Genomic DNA, 17,964 nt, shown 5'->3' on the forward strand with positions numbered 1-17,964 from the left:
AATTTCTTAAGGTCTGTGCAGGAAGTGTGAGCAAACACCGGACTGGCGTAAGTCAACACTGGACGGATGCAGGTTTTGTAAATTGTCAACTTATTTCTAAGTGACAATTTACTTTTCCTTCCAACTAGGTGGTAGAGTCGGTGGATGTAGTGGTTCGCACGGCTCAAGACGCGTCTGAGGTGCGGAGCGAACGATAATCTCTGGTCGAGAGTGACACCTAAATACTTGGCCTCACTTTTCCAAGGAATAGTTTGGTCATAAGGTGAGATGGGTGGGGACATTAGGACGAGTGCGAACCGGAGGACGTTTCGCAGACAAAGCCCTAGAAAAGTACACTGCTGCACTTTTTTCGGGATTTACCTCGATACGCCACTTCCTGAACCATTCGCCTAATTGTGTGACTGCGCGTTGGAGCGCCAAGATGACGTAATTCCGATTACGTCCGGACTTGTAGAGTGCGGTGTCGTCCGCAAAGAGGGCTAAATCCGTATTCGGATATTTGGGGATGTCATTGACGTACAATGAAAAGAGGATGGGCGAGAGCACGGAGCCCTGGGGGACTCCGGCTCTTATGGGGCGGGGGGAGGAGAGGGAGCCATCTACTCGGTAACGAAAGGTGCGATTCGATAAAAAGTCACGTAAGATGTGCACGAGACTGTCCGGCACACCGAGTTCGTAAAGCTTGTAAATCAAGCCATTGTGCCAGACTTTATCGAATGCCTTCGCTACGTCGAAGAATAGCACTCCTGTCCCTACGGGTGGCTTAGCAGTGAGGCCGCTAAGTATGTGCTCCGTTAAGCGGTGCACCTGTTGTACGCAGGAATGTGAGGCGCGGAAGCCAAACTGTTCGTTTATTAAGAGATTATTAGAAAAAACATAATCTCTTAATCGAGAGACAATTATACGTTCGTATAACTTACCCATGGTCTTTAAGAGACTGATGGGTCTGTAGCTTGTGGGGTCAGCCAGTTTCTTACCGGGCTTCGGGATGCCAATGACTTCTGCCTCTTTCCACGCGTCGGGAAAGATGCAGTGAGACATAGCCGCGTTGAAAATAGCAACCAAGAGGTATACTAGGGGGGCGGGCAGGGCGCGTAAGACTCTATTAGAGATACGGTCCGGGCCGGGGGCTTTGTTGGGACGGAAACCTTTGATTATCGTTCGCACCTCGTCGACGTTGGTCGGGTCTAGGGTTGTGGTCGGAGGGAGGGCGGCTCTACGTTCGACTTCGCTGTCCACCATGCGGAGGTGAGCAGAGTCTACTGGGAGGGTACTGGGGGAGCACTGTGCTTCTAGACTGTCGGCTAGACATTCGGCTTTGGCGTCGTCGTCAAACGCAAGCGTTTGATCGGGACGTAAAAGCGGTGGCGTGGACGCTACGGTGTCAGACTTAAAGGCTCTCGTCAACTTCCAATAGGCTTGGTGAGATGGCGAGATTTCTTTAAGTAGATCATCCCACTGATTGTTACGGAGTTCCGCGATACGAGCCTTGACAGCGCGCTGTAAGGAACGTAGGCGGACTCTGTTTTCCTCGGTTGGATAAGCGTCATAATCGCGAGTGGCTGCGTTCTTTGCCCTCAATAGTTCTCGCGCGTCGTCCGGCAACCTGAGACGGTGGTTAGCCATCGCAGGCACTTGCCTAGACGAGTCGCCGATGGCGACCGAGATGTGACTAGTGAGCGCATCGATCGCGTGAATAGTTTCGTGAGGCGAAACTATATCGTCGGGGATTGAGGACAGTTGTGGGCTCTGACAGTTCCCAAGTTTTACCTTGAGTTTGTCCCAGTCCACAATTGTCTTCATAGTGGGTGTAGACTCAGGAGAGCCTAGTTGTAGTACGACCGGGCGATGGTCAGAAGTGAGCGCGTGCATGGTTTCTATAGAGTGTAGGCGGAGGCCTATATTCTTTAGAATTGATCTCAAATAAGTAAACGAGCGGATTTTTGTAAATGATATTACTGTTGACTGAATTTTTTTAGGTCTAAGTACAATAAAATTTCATTTTTTTTTAAGTTAGCATGAATTAATGATAAATATTTTTATGGAATAAAACAGGTTTTTGTTACATAAATGAACAACCGTAATATTTCATTATTAACACATCCTTACCCATTTACAGTTGACTCTAATTTATGAGTCGCCAACTTGAAGAATTTTAATTAGCGCTTCCACATTGTCTTCTCTAACTGCCTTTCTGCTTGCAGCTACTACTGCTTTGCTGTATTTTCCAACTAAAACCAATGTAAAGCTTATTAAGAACAGAGAAGAACCCCAAAACCTAATAATACGTATTTTAGATGAAATGAAATACCCACCACGTAATCTTGAGGCTTGCTGCAAGATTGTATGCAAGTTTTTGAGAGAAGTGACTGCCTGTTCTTGCGTCGATCGTCGTACATGACACCCAGAAAGTAGCTCTTCATTCAGCATTATTACTTCTTTATATCGATTCAGCATTTCTTTTCTGAAATAAAACCATAATAGGTATAATATCAATTAAAAAGCTACACAATAAAATATTCTCGACTTGGGCATCTTTCTCCCATGGAATAAATTCGCCTGTTTTCTTGAGGAGAGTCATCTGTTAAATTATCTTACAAGTCAAAAGCAGCAGCATCCTGAGCAGCAGGAAGTAATGCCGTTATTAGCTGCGCCCGTTCTGCCGTTTCAGCTGCTAAACGAGATCGCATTTCACCAACTTGAGCAGCTATCTCCATCTCCTGACGCAGTTTCTTTTCGGCTTCAGGAAATTGTGCTGTAGACTGTTTATAAAAATACTTTGTACAAAAATAAAGTTTAAAAAGTTTTAAAATAATTTTGAAATTGCTTTGGCGGCAGAATTAAAAAAATCTCATCTAATTTAAAGTCGAAAAATATTGAGCAAGTCATAAAACCGGTAACTAATATTAACTGCACTACCCTAGTAGGCAGGGCCTGGGTGAATTTAATCTGTGGCTGATGGCGCGTCACAAAAAAAATTCTACATTCTCTATGGTTTGCCGGCCGGGCGGCGTGTACTCATCGAACGTCAAACTGCATTTCTAATTTATTTTTCCGGAAAATGGTTGAAAATAACGAAGTTGAACTCTCCGAAGCAGAGGCAGAACAGTACGATCGTCAAATTCGACTATGGGGCCTAGAATCCCAAAAAAGGCTACGTGCCTCAAAAGTGTTGATCATCGGTTTGTCGGGTCTTGGTGCTGAAATAGCAAAAAACATTATTCTGTCTGGCGTGAAGAGCGTTTGTTTACTGGACAATGAAAAGCTGAAAGAAATAGATTTGTATTCTCAGTTTTTGGCACCTCCGGATAAGGTGGGTGAAAACAAGGCAGAAGCTTCGTTACAACGAGCACGGGCATTGAACCCCATGGTAGATGTCACCTCCGAAACTAAAGCCGTTGATGATTTGCCTGATGAATATTTCACCACATTTGATATAGTATGCGCTACTGGATTGAAGCAGGAACAGTTGGAACGTATAAACAACGCTTGTCGCGACAGTAATAAGAAGTTCCTCTGCGGTGATGTTTGGGGTATGTACGGTTACATGTTCGCCGATCTGGTTGATCACGAGTATTCTGAAGAAATAGTACAACACAAAGCTGTTAAACGTGGACCTGATGACAGTGAAAAAAGTGCGCGTGAGACCGTCAGTATTACAGTGAAACGTCGAGCGATTTATGTACCCCTGCAAAACGCGCTTTCAGCAGACTGGTCAAAGCCAGAATTGCGCTCGCGGCTACGTCGTGGAGATCCCTCATACTTCGTCCTCAAGATCCTTCTACGCTTCCGGGATGAATACAACCGTAACCCTGATCCAGCTAAGAGAAAAGCAGATACCGAGATTCTTTTGAAAATGAGAAATGAATTGGTGAAGGAGTTAAATCTCCCTGTTGGGTTTGTAAGTGATGCTCTCCTGGCAGATGTGTTTGGTATTGTGGCCGGTGCAGCTGCCGTTGTAGGGGGTGTGATAGGCCAGGAGGTCGTGAAAGCTGTGAGCCAACGAGAGCCCCCTCATAACAACATGTTCTTTTTTAACCCAGTCAAATGTGTTGGCTTTGTAGAACTTTATGGTCAGTGAGACTTGATTTGTCTAGTGTGTAAGCTGAAGCAAGATTATAATTACCTAAGTACACAAACCTACTTTTATTTCTACACCTCATTGAGTACCTGCAAATCCGATAGATTCAAGTAGACAGCCAGGCTTTGTATCAGGTCTCCAGCCAGTCTTATATCTGGTGTGCTGATCTTCACTTGTCCATCAGCTGCAAAGTCCATATCCAGTTGTGACTGGCTTCTCAAGCAGAAAAGGCTTAGATGAAGCTCTTTTGTATCTTCAGATTCTAAAGTTACATCTTGTTCTAATAAGAAATTTTGATTGATCCAAATGCAGATTCTTTGTACTCTCTCAGTAATTCGAAAAGTGACATAGCTGTCTTTACAAGTAGTTGTACCAGGTACTGCAACAGTGTACATAGAGAACCTGGGGAGTTGCTTGGTCAACTCAAAAATGTGAAATTGCTCACTATCTGGATAGCCAACTAGAGCCTGGAATAAGAGAAAAGAATTGAAACATACATATAGACCAACACTAGTCATGCAATGTCAAAAAAGTTTAAGCAATTTCACCATAACTTAAAACGAACAAAAAACATAGTGGTGGTGATATTTGACTACCTTTATGTGTACATCGACGGGTACATCTCTAGGCGGTTTCAGCGGCATCTGCAGCATCGATCTCAGCTGAGACGCTGGTGGGTGCCGCGCCAAGGTTTCGCCTGTCTCGAATATACCCTCAGCGAGAACCAAGGCCGCCCGCACTATGGTCTCATTGTTGGTCGATATTACGAGGTCTAAACAGCGCTGTAGATGAAAATAAGTTTTAGCGCTAAATTCCTACTTTACTAACAACGACAACAAACAAAAAAAATACGATTCATGCGCGTTCTGTGTGATAAACTTGCCTCCTCCGGCGAAGCAGAAACCGCAACTTGTAAGCGAGTGTTCGTAGGCATTGCAGTCGATCCTCGCTCAGGAGTTTCTAGGCTCATTGAGCCTGTCGCTGCGTTTGCTTCGTAGTGCCGAAGCTCCACCAATAGAGCTTGTTTTTTATTAAATAACTCTGTTATAGCCAACCGGTCCTCTTCGGATGGCAGCTTCTTTGAAGTCGCGTTGAAGCCCGTGTTTTCTTGGTATGGTGGGTAACCCATAACTACGAGTAAGAATATAAGTAGGTAATGTGTGTGATTATTTATTACTAAACAATGTTGCTGATTTTATGTTAGTAATGGTCCTTCGAGCCGGACCGAATAATAATCACATAATTCAAATTACAAAGTTACCTTCGCCTCTATCCGAAACGCATACCAAATCTGGAGCACCGACTGATCTATAATCGGCTAAGAGCATAGCCGCGGCGCCTGCGCGCATTTGCACTCTTCTGAGGACGCGGCCCGTGGTGCCCTCCCGCCAGTCAACACGGCCGTTGCTCCAGCAGCAGGCCAGAGTGTCTCTTGACCATTGCAGGGCGACCGTGTTTTGTTTCGACTAGGTAATCATAACAAAGTTAAATCAAATCAAAATAATATTTGATCCATTTATATCATTTGTACCTTTACTCTCCAGAGTCTAATGCCTTCTTCGTATATCCCGATGGTTCCATTAGCCAAGCCATACGCGAATCTAATTTCAGTGACTGGAGTCAAACAAAGGACTGGACCCGTTTCAGCTATTTCCATAATAAATTGGTTGTTCTTCAGCACTCTGATGTAAGAATCTTCACAACCTATGAGCAGCTATAAAAGAAAAAATTATGTTGACACATGGTTGACTGCACAACGTGCACATTTGGTTTAAAAGTATTTGGTTTATTCGTAACTTCGTACTCACCTCATTTTCGCCATCTTTATCAAAATCGAAAGTGATCATAGCGCACACCTTTCCACTGACAACATTCCAAAACAACTCAGTGCCTTGCCAGTTGAGCCCCTGCACAGAACTATTGCCCCCGACGATTGCTAACGGTTCGGTGTACTTCCCAAAACTACCCACAATAATCACATTAACGCCATCTGGAGAATCCCTGAAGAAAAGGTCTGTGTTGTCGTGGACATCGTAAGCTGTAATTCAAATAGAATCTCAAGAATTTCTCACAATAAAAAGAAAATGCAATCCGATCTCTTGTTGCAGGAGTCTGGTGATGAATGGAAAAGTTCTTGCCTAGAATCTGTGAAGGTGAGCCTATCAGCAACATGTCTCTCCCAGTGTCAGGACGCAGAGGCCCTGCAGCCAGTGCAATCACAGCCTGACTGAGGTTCAACTCTGAGACCTCACCGTGCGCCTGCGACCTCTGAGCGCGCCCGCTCACCACACCTCCGTGAGGGTGGTGGATTATAATCTGGTAATAAAAAGGTTTATTAGGTACAAGCTTTAAACCCAGTCAGATATAAGGCCTGCTCGTCTGGTGTCGTCCATGATTCATTCTAATGCAATTGACCATCCTCCTTCCTTACGGTATTAACTAGGTATTTCACAGGCGCGGATCCACCGTTGTGGGCACTGTGGGCATGCCCACAACCCTAATTTGCTTGTTTTATTTATAATCTATTGATAAGATCGATAGGCTGATGTAATATGGTGTGATAATGTAAAATGGTGTGTAATTTAGTTTGTAATCAATGTTATCATTTGATGTAAAAAATATCAAATTAAAAAATTGTTCAAAACATAGTAAGTCCATGATTGTTCATGAGTGATTTCGTACTCCAATCCAACTCTCACTTTGCAAATTTTTGGTGGCTGTGCGCACAACCTTTTTTGAGGGCTGGATCCGCGCCTGGTATTTCAGAGGAGACGTTAGGCATTCTATTCTGATCTATTCTGCTGCATTAAAAAAATGTGATTCCTGGATATTATTAACTTGTTAAAATAGTTACTTTATCATATCCGGCGGATGCAGTCAAGCACGGATGAGTACCGTCAAACTTTGCTATAACAACAATACCAGGCGTTACTTTGTGATTTAATTCCAATTTAAAAACAGGCTGGACTGTTGATAACTGCATCTTAATAAGTTAAGTTGCTTTTAATTCAAATGTTTTTATTTATTAAAGTTTTGTTAGGAATTTATCTCCATGGATACAAAGTCATGACCAAAAATCATATTAATTTGGCAGTATTCTTTCTTAACGCTAGAAACATTTGGAATTCGGGAATATTAAATGTTTCCAGAAGATCATGGTTAAAGTTAAAGAAAGATAATCACATTCACATGTGAAAAAAAATGTAACATAATAACATTGGTAATAAATCGGATTTACTCATTCCAATATTATTTGGGTTTTTGAACGAAATTATTACTGTCACTGTCAAAATTTAGCTGTCATTGTCATGCAAACAAATTTCTTTCAGAAAATTCAGAAATCGCTTTGATTCGGTCACTTTTCTACATTTTGTTTTAGATAACGCTGTGTATTTTGTGAGAAAACTGCGAAACAATTTAAGCTACAGAAAAAAGATTTCTACTATTGGTTGATTGTGATATGTGCATTGTATTCCTGCATTTTCTGCCAGTGGCCAAATGGCAAGTGATTTGAATATCGAGACTACTGGATCCAGGTAAGATTAAATCAATTTTATGCTACCAAACTTACGCTCATATAATGCGCAATTGCTTTAAAAATGTTTTATGCATTTCATTTGGTTCGTTTGTTTTTATACTATTCCCATTTTGTAGGTGAACCACACTCTCTGTTATGCCAAGGTTTCATGAGCCATGTTCTTATATTTGGACTAAGCTTGTCTTACCTCTCATTTGCCATCTCATTATCACCATCTTAAGGTAAATTCATAGTTTGTTTAATTTTGCTAATTTATAAAATATCATTTTCAGCATTATCACCATGTCATTTTATTTAGAAAAAATATTTTATCATCTTTACTCACTTAATTTAGCTATGTTAAATTTTACTAAGTATTATTTCTTTACATACTAATGACACTACTTCAATATTTCTGCATTTGGAGTAACAGTAAAATGCCTAATATTAAATTGTTACTTTTCTATACTAAGCAAGCAACTTGTCTGAGAGTGGTGCATATTTTTGGTGTTCTTTCAGATAATAAGCGCAAGCTTCAATGGGATACATCAAGCAAGTTAATTGTTGTGCCCCCTAGTGGTTGTTTGCATGTTTATGAATATTACATAACTTGTCAAACCTTTAGATTTTTTTATTTGGTCCTGTAGGAACAGTAATAATGTTTTCCAGTGTTAGTTTTTAGGCCTTAACTTGTTTGTGCCATTATTTTATTACTATGTGTTTTGTCTCTTTGTTTTATTACTATGTGTTTTTTCGTGTATGGATGTGTATTATATTTGAATGCTAGTTTCTGTGTGATTTATGTGTTTGAAAAAGTGTTTTTGAGTGACATTAATGTGTGAATTTTCCGGATTTCAGTGTAGTAAGCCGAACATGGATTGGAAGTATCTTATCCATTATATGGAAGTAAGATTTATTCCAATTTCCTGTTGACACCTCTTATTTGCACTTTAATTTGTTTGCCTACTATGCTCTGATTTGATAAAATATATTTTGTTTATTTTGTTGAATGCACAGTGATAAAATGGACGACAATGAAATGTTTATTATTCAAATAGTTATCACATGTAAGAACAAATGATTTAACATAATATAATTTTTTGCAATTAATTTTATGAATGATTCATATCTATTTTGGTATAAAACTAGTGAAGGGGTAAATAATTGGTCTAAGAAAACTGCTATTCACTGTGTGACTGGCATATTAGCACAACTTGATTGTCACAAATTGATGAATCATGATTGGATCAAAAGTGTAATTAAGTATTGCATAACAAAAACAATCAAGATTGCCAAGAGAATTGATAGTTAAAAGTCTTGTATTTTTTATAATACAAAAATAAATTGCACATTTTATTCATAATTTTATTTTTATAAAACTTGTTATCGTAATAAATGCAGGGTATATTTGCTATTGACAGCTGTGTGTAAACTAAAACTATTGGCATTATAAAATATGATATTCTGACACTAATAATATTTTGCAATTTTTTTGTGTCGTCCGAAAACCATTTTCATTTGCTTTTTTATCCTTTCAATTGCTTTTTCTTTACTTATTTATTTTCAAAAAGTAGGTGCTATAAATTGGTACTAACACCTATTAATGTAACAAGTGGACTAAAATAACACTGAATTGGCTAGCAATATTCAACCGTGGGCTATTCGTGTAATGGAATTGTACCAATATTATTGATGGCTTATCATGTGTTTTCCTTTTTAGTTGGACGGGTGGGTGGTTCAGCTGGACTCGTCAGTCAGATGAGATGCTACGGAACATTGAAAAGAAAATATTATCATGTAAGTTTACCATAATTTGTACTCATTCTTTTATTTACTTTTACTCCCATTCTTCTGGTAAGAGAGGGCTAAGGGAGAAATATACGAATATCAAGCCTCCCCAACCTGTCTGGTCAATGTGGGGAGTGTTGGCCAACTCTTCACTTATTTTTTTTTAATCCTCCTTTATGCCTCTGGTTAGAGGATAAGAGAACTGTCCTCGAGTACATTACCTAATCTATATAAATAAAAATGAATTGATGTTCGTTGGTCTGATTAAAACTCGAGAACGGCTGGACCGATTGAGCTGATTTTGGTTTTAAAATGTTTGTCGTAGTCCAGGGTAGGTCTAACGGTGAGCAAATACGCGCGCGATATTATTTTTCTGTGACAGACAAAATTCCACGCGGGTGAAGCCGCGGGCGGAAAGCGCTAGTGATGAATAAAAATCATCATCAGGATACAAATCCTAAAGAAATACATGAATAATTAGAACAACAATAATAAACATCACACACAATAATTGATATCATTTTCGTTATCAGTATTATCTACTCGATGCGTTCATTCGCCCTAAAACAAGAAGTATGTATTACTTTTACTTGTATCATATGAAGTGAACTACATATATTACTGTGAAAAAATTGGATTCTCGAAACTATGACTTTTCCTTGATTTTCGACAGGTTAAAACTATCTCAATAGCTTAATTGTGCTAACTTAAGTGTTTTCCAAAGAAAAAAATGTTGTCTAATTATACAGGATGTCCAAATTAGCACGTCATACTGACATTGAAGGTAGATGCGTCTTGGGCCCAGCTACCTCCAGTCTCAATGTGATTAAATTATGATGAAATGCTCTATCATCATCATGACGCATTATTGTTATGATATGGACATGACCCTTTAAAACGCGATGTTATTAAAGTCCAGTCTGTTTATGTTAATTCTTTGTTATATTTTAGCAATAGATTAGACCGGCTTTATCTTAGATACAAAGTCCCAATGACCTTCTTTACTAGAATCCTCAGTTCCGCGTCGATTTGATACGATAGGTATAATGAATCATGACCTTGGTTGGGTTTTGTATCGTCATAACTTTAAAATGATGTTGTTGTCATAGCGACTATGCAAAAAAACCAAACACGATTCTATTTGGTAACTAATACCTGTTTAAATGTATGCTTTATGGGTCTCCAGCGCGTATTTTGTCTTACAGAATCAACAAAATTAACAAAAACATCTCAAAATTCAACAAAATTGTCTACAAAAAATTTTGAATGTTGACTTCTTTTTATTGAATGTGTAGGGCTGCGCTGGAGACCCGGCTTACAAATGTTTTACAAACGCACACGCGCACGGGCGACTCTTGTCACAGTGCCAGTATGTTTCTTCATAAGATAACAATAAGTACTATGTTGTCTCTCTTTTTCTCTTTAAAAAAGTGTAAAAAGGAAAGATACAAGTATAAAAGTCACCGTGCGGATAATAAATAATTGCGCGCGAGCCCTTACCGAACTTGGAAACAAACTAGTGCATGTGTTTTATCAAGATCTATTAACATAATCATTGATAAATTGATTAAAGTACAATAAAGTTAAATTTTTCTCTCATAAATAATCTAAAGTCTACAATATAATGCTATAGTGACTCGAGGACAAAGCTGTAAATATGACTATGACGTTTTTATTGGAGGAAGTAGCTAGTAATCAGTCCCCTCGGCGATTGCGCTCGCAATCTGCACAACTTATTATTATGTACCATATAGAGGTACACAGAAGATTACAGACATGTGCTTTTATTAGTTGATCTGGTACTCAGACACATAATAGCGCTATAGATAGGATACATAACTGATAAACGATATGATATATGGTAACTAGATAACAAAGTTAAATAAAAGATTAATAAAACGTATAAACGGTACATGTACCTATATGCATTTGTCCTAGCCAATTTCTTGACAAAAATATTTTTAAAAAAATCTAGCCTTATTTTCAGTCCTCTAGGTTTTCTGGAAGAGATCGCTTCATTCATAGCATCGCATCATACTTACATTCGCCTAAAAATATTTTGTGTGTTTCTTTATTTTCTTGTATTGTGGTGTATTACAATGGTGTTTATCCATTACAGTTCGTCTGCTTTCTATTTTTTGAAGGAAATAATAATAATAATAAATAAATCATTTATTTCCCCTCACAAACTTAGGTTAAATTACATTTGGTAAAAAATACATTATGCTATAGGTACTTAATACTAAGTTTGTGTGGGACTGGTGCCTGAAATAGGTTTTGTTTAAAACCTGTTCTACAGGTCACCAGGCCCCCACCCGTGGAATATTATAAGGTAGTATAGCAGTAAGACCCTTAATGCGATAGTTTGCGAAACCAAATTGATGTTTGCCTGTTACTTTACACATCTATTTGAAAAGCCATAGGACGAATTTGTTGTTACTTGACAGTATTATTATAAAGATAACAGAACAGCTTAATGTAATATGCTCTAATACTAATTATTAAATATATATTTTTTGTTTTTGAAAGCAGGATTTACGATTACGCGGGTAGGTACTCACTACAAACTGTCTACCACTGTGATATTTTTCATTACCCAGGTCTGAAAACAGCGTACAAGCGTTTCTACGTGGACATCGGGTCTGTAGTGGGGCAGAGCGACAAGATATGGACGATCTCCCTGAACGACGAGTCGCCCGCGACGCCACTGGTTATGCTGCACGGCATGGGAGCAGGAGTCGCGCTCTGGTGCCCTAACCTGGACGCACTCGCGGCTACGAGGCCCGTCTACGCCATCGATTTGCTGGGTATGATATAAATTGAGCCCTTTGTAAAGACACTCCCTCGAATTTAGTCCTTAAAACTATGTAGATATGGACGATCTCTCTGAACGACGAGTCGCCCGCGACACCACTGGTCATGTTACACGGCATGGGCGCGGGAGTCGCGCTCTGGTGCCCTAACTTGGACGCACTGGCCGCTACCAGGCCCGTCTACGCCATCGATTTGCTGGGTAAGATTGAGCCTTAGTGTAAACATACTCCCGCAAATTTAGTCCTTAAAACTATGTAGATATGGACGATCTCTCTGAACGACGAGTCGCCCGCGACACCACTGGTCATGTTACACGGCATGGGCGCGGGAGTCGCGCTCTGGTGCCCTAACTTGGACGCACTGGCCGCTACCAGGCCCGTCTACGCCATCGATTTGCTGGGTAAGATTGAGCCTTAGTGTAAACATACTCCCGCAAATTTAGTCCTTAAAACTATGAAGATATGGACGATCTCTCTGAACGACGAGTCGCCCGCAACACCACTGGTCATGCCGCACGGCATGGGCGCAGGAGTCGCGCTCTGGTGCCCTAACTTGGACGCACTCGCCGCTACCAGGCCTGTCTACGCCATCGATTTGCTGGGTATGATGTAAACTGAGCCCTATTGTAAAGACACTCCCGCGAATTTAGTCCTTAAAACTAGATATGGACGATCTCTCTGAACGACGAGACGCCCGCGACACCACTGTTCATGCTGCACGGCATGGGCGCGGGAGTCGCGCTCTGGTGCCCTAACTTGGACGCACTCGCCGCTACCAGGCCTGTCTACGCCATTGATTTGCTGGGTAATCTACAATACTAATATTATAATTGTTTGCTTGAACGCGCTAATTTTAGGAATTACTGGTCCGATTTGAAAAAATATTTTTCTGTTGAATAGCCCATTTATCAAGACTAGGCTTTAGGCTATTAACATAACCCTACAAGCAATAGGGGCGGAGCAGTAAAGAAAAATGTTGTAACATTTTTCTTTCAAACGGGAAATATTATTGAAACTATTTTCTCACCTACACAGCTAGTCAGATATAAATTGAGCCTTATTGTTTAATATTCCCACGACTTTTGTCGTTAAATCTAAATTCTTATTCCTCGTATAATAATATTGGATAACACTCGTCAGCAGATAAACGTAAACAATATAATTGGACTACTTTAGGCATTATAACGAAGCCAGCTGTCTACTTCGTTAGGCGATATGGTATCTCTTGCTCATGAATTATCTCCAGACGTCTGGAAGAGATAGATGCCTCGCCGAATAGTGGTTTTTATGTAGAAAGAAAGTGTTCTTCGCCTCAGGGATCGATTACGATTGTTTCGGGGAGGCCTATGTTCAGCAATGGACGTCTTATGGCTGAAATGATGATCAATTACGACCTGAATAATATTGAGTCTTTACTATAGTGACTTGATTTTCATAACGACAGTTCATAAGCATACTACACAATGTATCTGTATGGGCCAAAAAGTTAGCCTTTTGTCATCATCATCATCATTTCAGCCATAGGACGTCCACTGCTGAACATAGGCCTCCCCCAATGCTTTCCACGTTGATCGATTGATAGCCATCGGCCGTCCGTCAGTTCTGCGTATTATGTGCCCCTGCCCATTGCCACTTCAGCTTGCTAATCCGTCGGGCTATGTCAGCGACTTTTGTATCATATATGACAGGCTTTTGTATCATACATTTATCTAAACTGCAATTGTCTCCAGGTTTCGGCCGTAGCTCGCGGCCCAAGTTCGCATCAGACGCGGCGAAGGTGGAAGCGCAGTGGGTGGAGTCGGTGGAGGAGTGGCGGCGCGAGGTCAACCTCGGGCAGGTCATCCTGCTGGGCCACAGCCTCGGCGGATACATCGCCACGGCCTACGCTATGAAGTACCCGGAGAGGTAAGCTTACTTCGAACTCTTCCCAAAACATGTAGGCCGTTTGTAGACATCTGTTTTTTCACCGGACGATGGACTGTCAAAAAACGTATATATCCTTTGTTTGCTGTCAATTTTCTCGCCAGACCTATGTCCGCTAAATCAGGCGAAAAAATCGGGTCGTAGTCCGGTAAAAAAACAGATGTTTACAAGCGGCCGTACTGTCTGAGTTCGGCCCGGCGGGGTTATTCCGAAAAACGTAATCCAAAGTTTCGAATGTTGCCATCCTCACGCAAAGCCAGATTCAAGCATGAGCAAGCGTGACAGATACATCGCCACAGCCTACGTCATTAAGGTATGAACATGGAACTCTTCCTAAAAGGTGTACTATCGAGTATTCTGAGCCCTACAAGGATCCTGTCCTCTTATATTCCTTATGCTATGTAAAAACTGTTGATTTATGGTCACCACCATCATCGTCATGTCATGTAGTCTTCACTGCAGGAGAACAACCCTATGTAATTTATCATAGCGCAAATGAAGGACTTGACCTACAATCTCCACGCCTACCAGAAGGGTTGGGGAAGTTTGATGTTCGCATATTTATTTATTTCTTTAGTCGGTGCAGTTACGACATCCCACGGGAAAATTAGGGTAGGGTAAATAAAACAGATTTGCTCCATCTAATCAACCTAACATTTTCAGAGTCCGCCATTTAATCCTGGCCGACCCCTGGGGCTTCCCTGAAAAACCATCCAACGTATACGAGAAATACCAAGTCCCCTTATGGATACGCGCCGTGGCCACCGCTGTGCAACCTCTTAACCCGCTGTGGGCAGTTCGCGCCGCCGGGCCAGCTGGCAAGTGGCTGGTCAGCAAGACTCGTCCAGACTTGTCCAGGAAATACGTCAACTATGTGCGAGATGCCGAAGTCGTTATACCAGAGTACATCTATCAGTGCAACTCGCAGACACCCAGGTTGGTTTTTGTTTATTTAATCTAATTGTGTGTATTTTCTGTGATCGCTTCGTCTGACTAATAGACCGCAGAGATAGCGACGCGGCTTGTACACACTTAATTGCACACAAAAGAAATTGATTTCTTTGTGAGAACTGTGGTTGGGCAAGTTGTGAGTAAGTGCCACGAGCGGCGCCGCTGCGGCGTGTGTAAACATGCGTTAACTTCAATAATATTGCGATAGCGGGTACTTTGCAGCAATGCCGCCGCTGTGAAAACAGCCAAACTCATTCACTCATTGTGACTTTAAATGAGGCATAAGTTTGTAGAATAACATAATGCTAAATTGCGTGTGTTTTTTCTTTTTCTAGCGGAGAAAGCGCGTTCCACAGCTTGATGCACAGTTTCGGCTGGGCGAAGAACCCGATGGTGAAGCGTTTAGACAAGCTGGATCCAGCGCTTCCCATCACGGTGCTGTACGGCTCGCGCTCCTGGGTCGACAACAGTTCTGGCCAGGTGCTCAGCGAGAACAGACCCGGCTCTAGCACCTACGTGCAGGTCAGTGAACCATAGGAACCTCGTGACGAAGAGACTGGATAGTAGGGCTACTCCGTAACGCTGATACGTAGTTTTTGTAACTGTCGCTCATTCTGGTATCTTCACTTACGTGAGAGGGATGGCAACATTAATGAAACTTCATACCGTTTTTGGGAGTAACCCCGTAGACCCTGCCTAATACCGTCAGACCATCTCCTTTGCAAAAATACATGGTTTGAGACCTCCTCTAAATGTCTTTCCACCAGCAGCTTTTTTGCTACTATACTCACCCAAGACTTCTTTTAAAAGTTCACGACCAGTTTTATCGACATATTATAAAATAAAAATGAATCGCAAAATGTGTTGGTAAGCGCATAACTCAACAACGCCTGGACCAATTTTACCAATTCTTTTTTTAAAATGTTCGTTGAAGTCCAAGGATGGTTTTTACGGCGAGAAAAGTTCGAATAATTTCTGGGACAACCCCGGGCGAAGCCGCGGGCGGAAAGCTAGTTCCTTATATAAACATGATTATATTGCAGGTGATTAACGGAGCAGGCCACCACGTGTACCTGGACAAGCCGGAGCTCTTCAACAAGTTCGTCCTTGAGGCGTGTGTTCGCGCAGACGAGCGCAAAGATAAGCCCCCAGCTGCCATTCAGGCCGGCGAAGCGCCCGCCACGGAAGCGGGAGACTCCGCCACCGCGACCACCCCCGCCTCTTGATACCACGAGTGGGACTAACATAAGTTGTAATGGGAGGCGATGGACTCAATGAGGGCTATCGTTTTTATACTTAACAGTTGGCACCCCTGGCGATTGACAGAACCTTGCTCTACAGTGGCGCCATCTTGACGAGTGCAAATGCGAGTCCTTTTTCCACTTTAGCGCTCACCAGTTGATGCCACTGTCTTCGCTACTAGCAAGTGAAAGGACCTTACTCTACAGTGGCGCTAACTGGTAAGCGCTAAAACGATAGCCCTCATTAGATAGGTTGTTCTCTCCATACGAGCGTCGACGCAGACGACAATCTTCGGTTGCTTTGCAACAATTTACACCCGAATCTGCCTTTTGCGTCGACCTCCTAGGTTAATCGAATGAAGACCCGGTTGCATGAGAAATTGGCAATTTTGATCCTATTATTAATAATCGTCACAGACCAATTACACCGTCACTGCCAATTCAGCTTAGGTTATTTTATACAGTAACTTGAAATTACACGAGCAACCACTCAGGAACTATTGGGTCGGCTATTTACACCAGAACTAAACAGAACGCCTCCCGTGACTCGCTTTATAGTCGTTGAAGACTCACGTTAAGCTTTCGGAGTACCTGCTAGGCTGATTTTGTACGCGATTTGTAATACGTTTGCCTAAATAATTAGTGAAGTAAGATTTGACCGTCTCAAGACTACTCGATCGGTGCAAGTATTTTAGATTTAATGCGATAAGTAATGTTGACGTTTTACTCAAAGTCGCACTTTATGGTACACTTTTCTCTAAGTAGAAAGTTTACAGCAACTGTATTCAAGCAATTTTAACTTAATATTCTAAATTGGAGATCCATGAAGTTAGGTGAAATATACATTTTGGAAATTCTATGGCTTCTGATCACTAAGATTGCGTCGTGAATTATATTATAGATCTAAGATCACATAGACATTCTTGAATGCATCAGAAAAATGGAAAATGCCCTGTCTCACGCCTTACTTGAAACGCTTCAATTCTGTAATCATCTTCCTATTCTACTTACAAAATCTTCTAAAGTTAGAGTTTATTAACATTTGACCAAATTAAAATGTTGTCTCGCATACTATTACTTCCACAATAGTTAAGATATGTTACGGGTTACATTGTTAACGATTCATAAATTTAATTCATTGTTGAAGTTAGTTTTAGATAAAGTTTATTTGTGTCGATGCACGTCCATAATGGACTTCCTTCAATGGATCGATTAATGATTTTATAAGTTAAATATTGATCATGATAGTTTTACTAGTTCTGTGCATTTTGTTCACCAAAGATTTGGCTATAAATTATTAATCGATATTGTCTATGGTCCTTAAAAGCTCATTCATAACTTTATTATACAATTTCTGCCATATTACGTAGTATGTTAATACTTAAGGTATCTAAACTTAATGAAACACCCCAAAAATTGGACTACAAAGTATTATAACATAGTGTGATTTGGTAAATGCACAATTTTGACTTTTATTTTATTGAATTAAGACAATACAAATTGTTTTGTTGTCGTGTTGTTTAGCCTGTGGCTTTTGATACGTGGAATGAATTAAACTGTAAATAAACATAATTTATTGAATTTAATAATTTGTTTTCATTTTAATATACATAACCAAGTGCTTATCTCCTTGTATATTTCCGAATTGTA

At 40.9% G+C, this 17,964-nt stretch overlaps 3 protein-coding genes across 9 annotated transcripts; 2 read left to right on the plus strand and 1 right to left on the minus strand.

The window, feature by feature from the left end:
* Positions 1-2,130: 2,130 nt before the first annotated feature.
* On the minus strand, positions 2,131-7,064 carry LOC135080204 (Bardet-Biedl syndrome 2 protein homolog). The gene is made up of 11 exons (XM_063974887.1): positions 6,936-7,064; positions 6,220-6,397; positions 5,890-6,119; positions 5,613-5,795; positions 5,343-5,547; positions 4,965-5,212; positions 4,678-4,863; positions 4,171-4,548; positions 2,599-2,762; positions 2,316-2,464; positions 2,131-2,231 (listed from the first exon to the last, which is right to left on the minus strand). The coding sequence occupies exons 1-11, from the start codon at positions 7,062-7,064 to the stop codon at positions 2,131-2,133; spliced, it is 2,151 nt and encodes a 716-aa protein (XP_063830957.1).
* On the plus strand, positions 3,002-4,139 carry LOC135079654 (SUMO-activating enzyme subunit 1). Its single transcript, XM_063974274.1, has one exon. It carries the CDS (start codon positions 3,062-3,064, stop codon positions 4,079-4,081), a length of 1,020 nt encoding a protein of 339 aa, XP_063830344.1. The 5' UTR covers positions 3,002-3,061; the 3' UTR covers positions 4,082-4,139.
* A 356-nt stretch (positions 7,065-7,420) lies between the features above and the next one.
* Positions 7,421-17,903, plus strand: LOC135079865 ((Lyso)-N-acylphosphatidylethanolamine lipase). 7 transcript variants are annotated; one of them, XM_063974478.1, is made up of 9 exons: positions 7,421-7,617; positions 7,736-7,840; positions 8,457-8,504; positions 9,319-9,395; positions 11,987-12,193; positions 13,930-14,104; positions 14,786-15,058; positions 15,409-15,595; positions 16,117-17,903. In XM_063974478.1, the coding sequence occupies exons 2-9, from the start codon at positions 7,755-7,757 to the stop codon at positions 16,297-16,299; spliced, it is 1,236 nt and encodes a 411-aa protein (XP_063830548.1). In that variant the 5' UTR covers positions 7,421-7,617; positions 7,736-7,754; the 3' UTR covers positions 16,300-17,903. The 7 variants fall into 7 exon arrangements, with proteins under 7 accessions (XP_063830548.1, XP_063830550.1, XP_063830549.1 ...); XM_063974480.1 differs by lacking the exon at positions 7,736-7,840 and adding an exon at positions 8,118-8,150; XM_063974482.1 differs by lacking the exon at positions 7,421-7,617 and adding an exon at positions 8,118-8,150 and having other exon boundaries at positions 7,774-7,840.
* Positions 17,904-17,964: the final 61 nt, after the last annotated feature.

The sequence above is a fragment of the Ostrinia nubilalis genome, chromosome 17 (genome assembly GCF_963855985.1).
Source record: "Ostrinia nubilalis chromosome 17, ilOstNubi1.1, whole genome shotgun sequence".
Classification (NCBI taxonomy): Eukaryota; Metazoa; Arthropoda; class Insecta; order Lepidoptera; family Crambidae; genus Ostrinia; species Ostrinia nubilalis.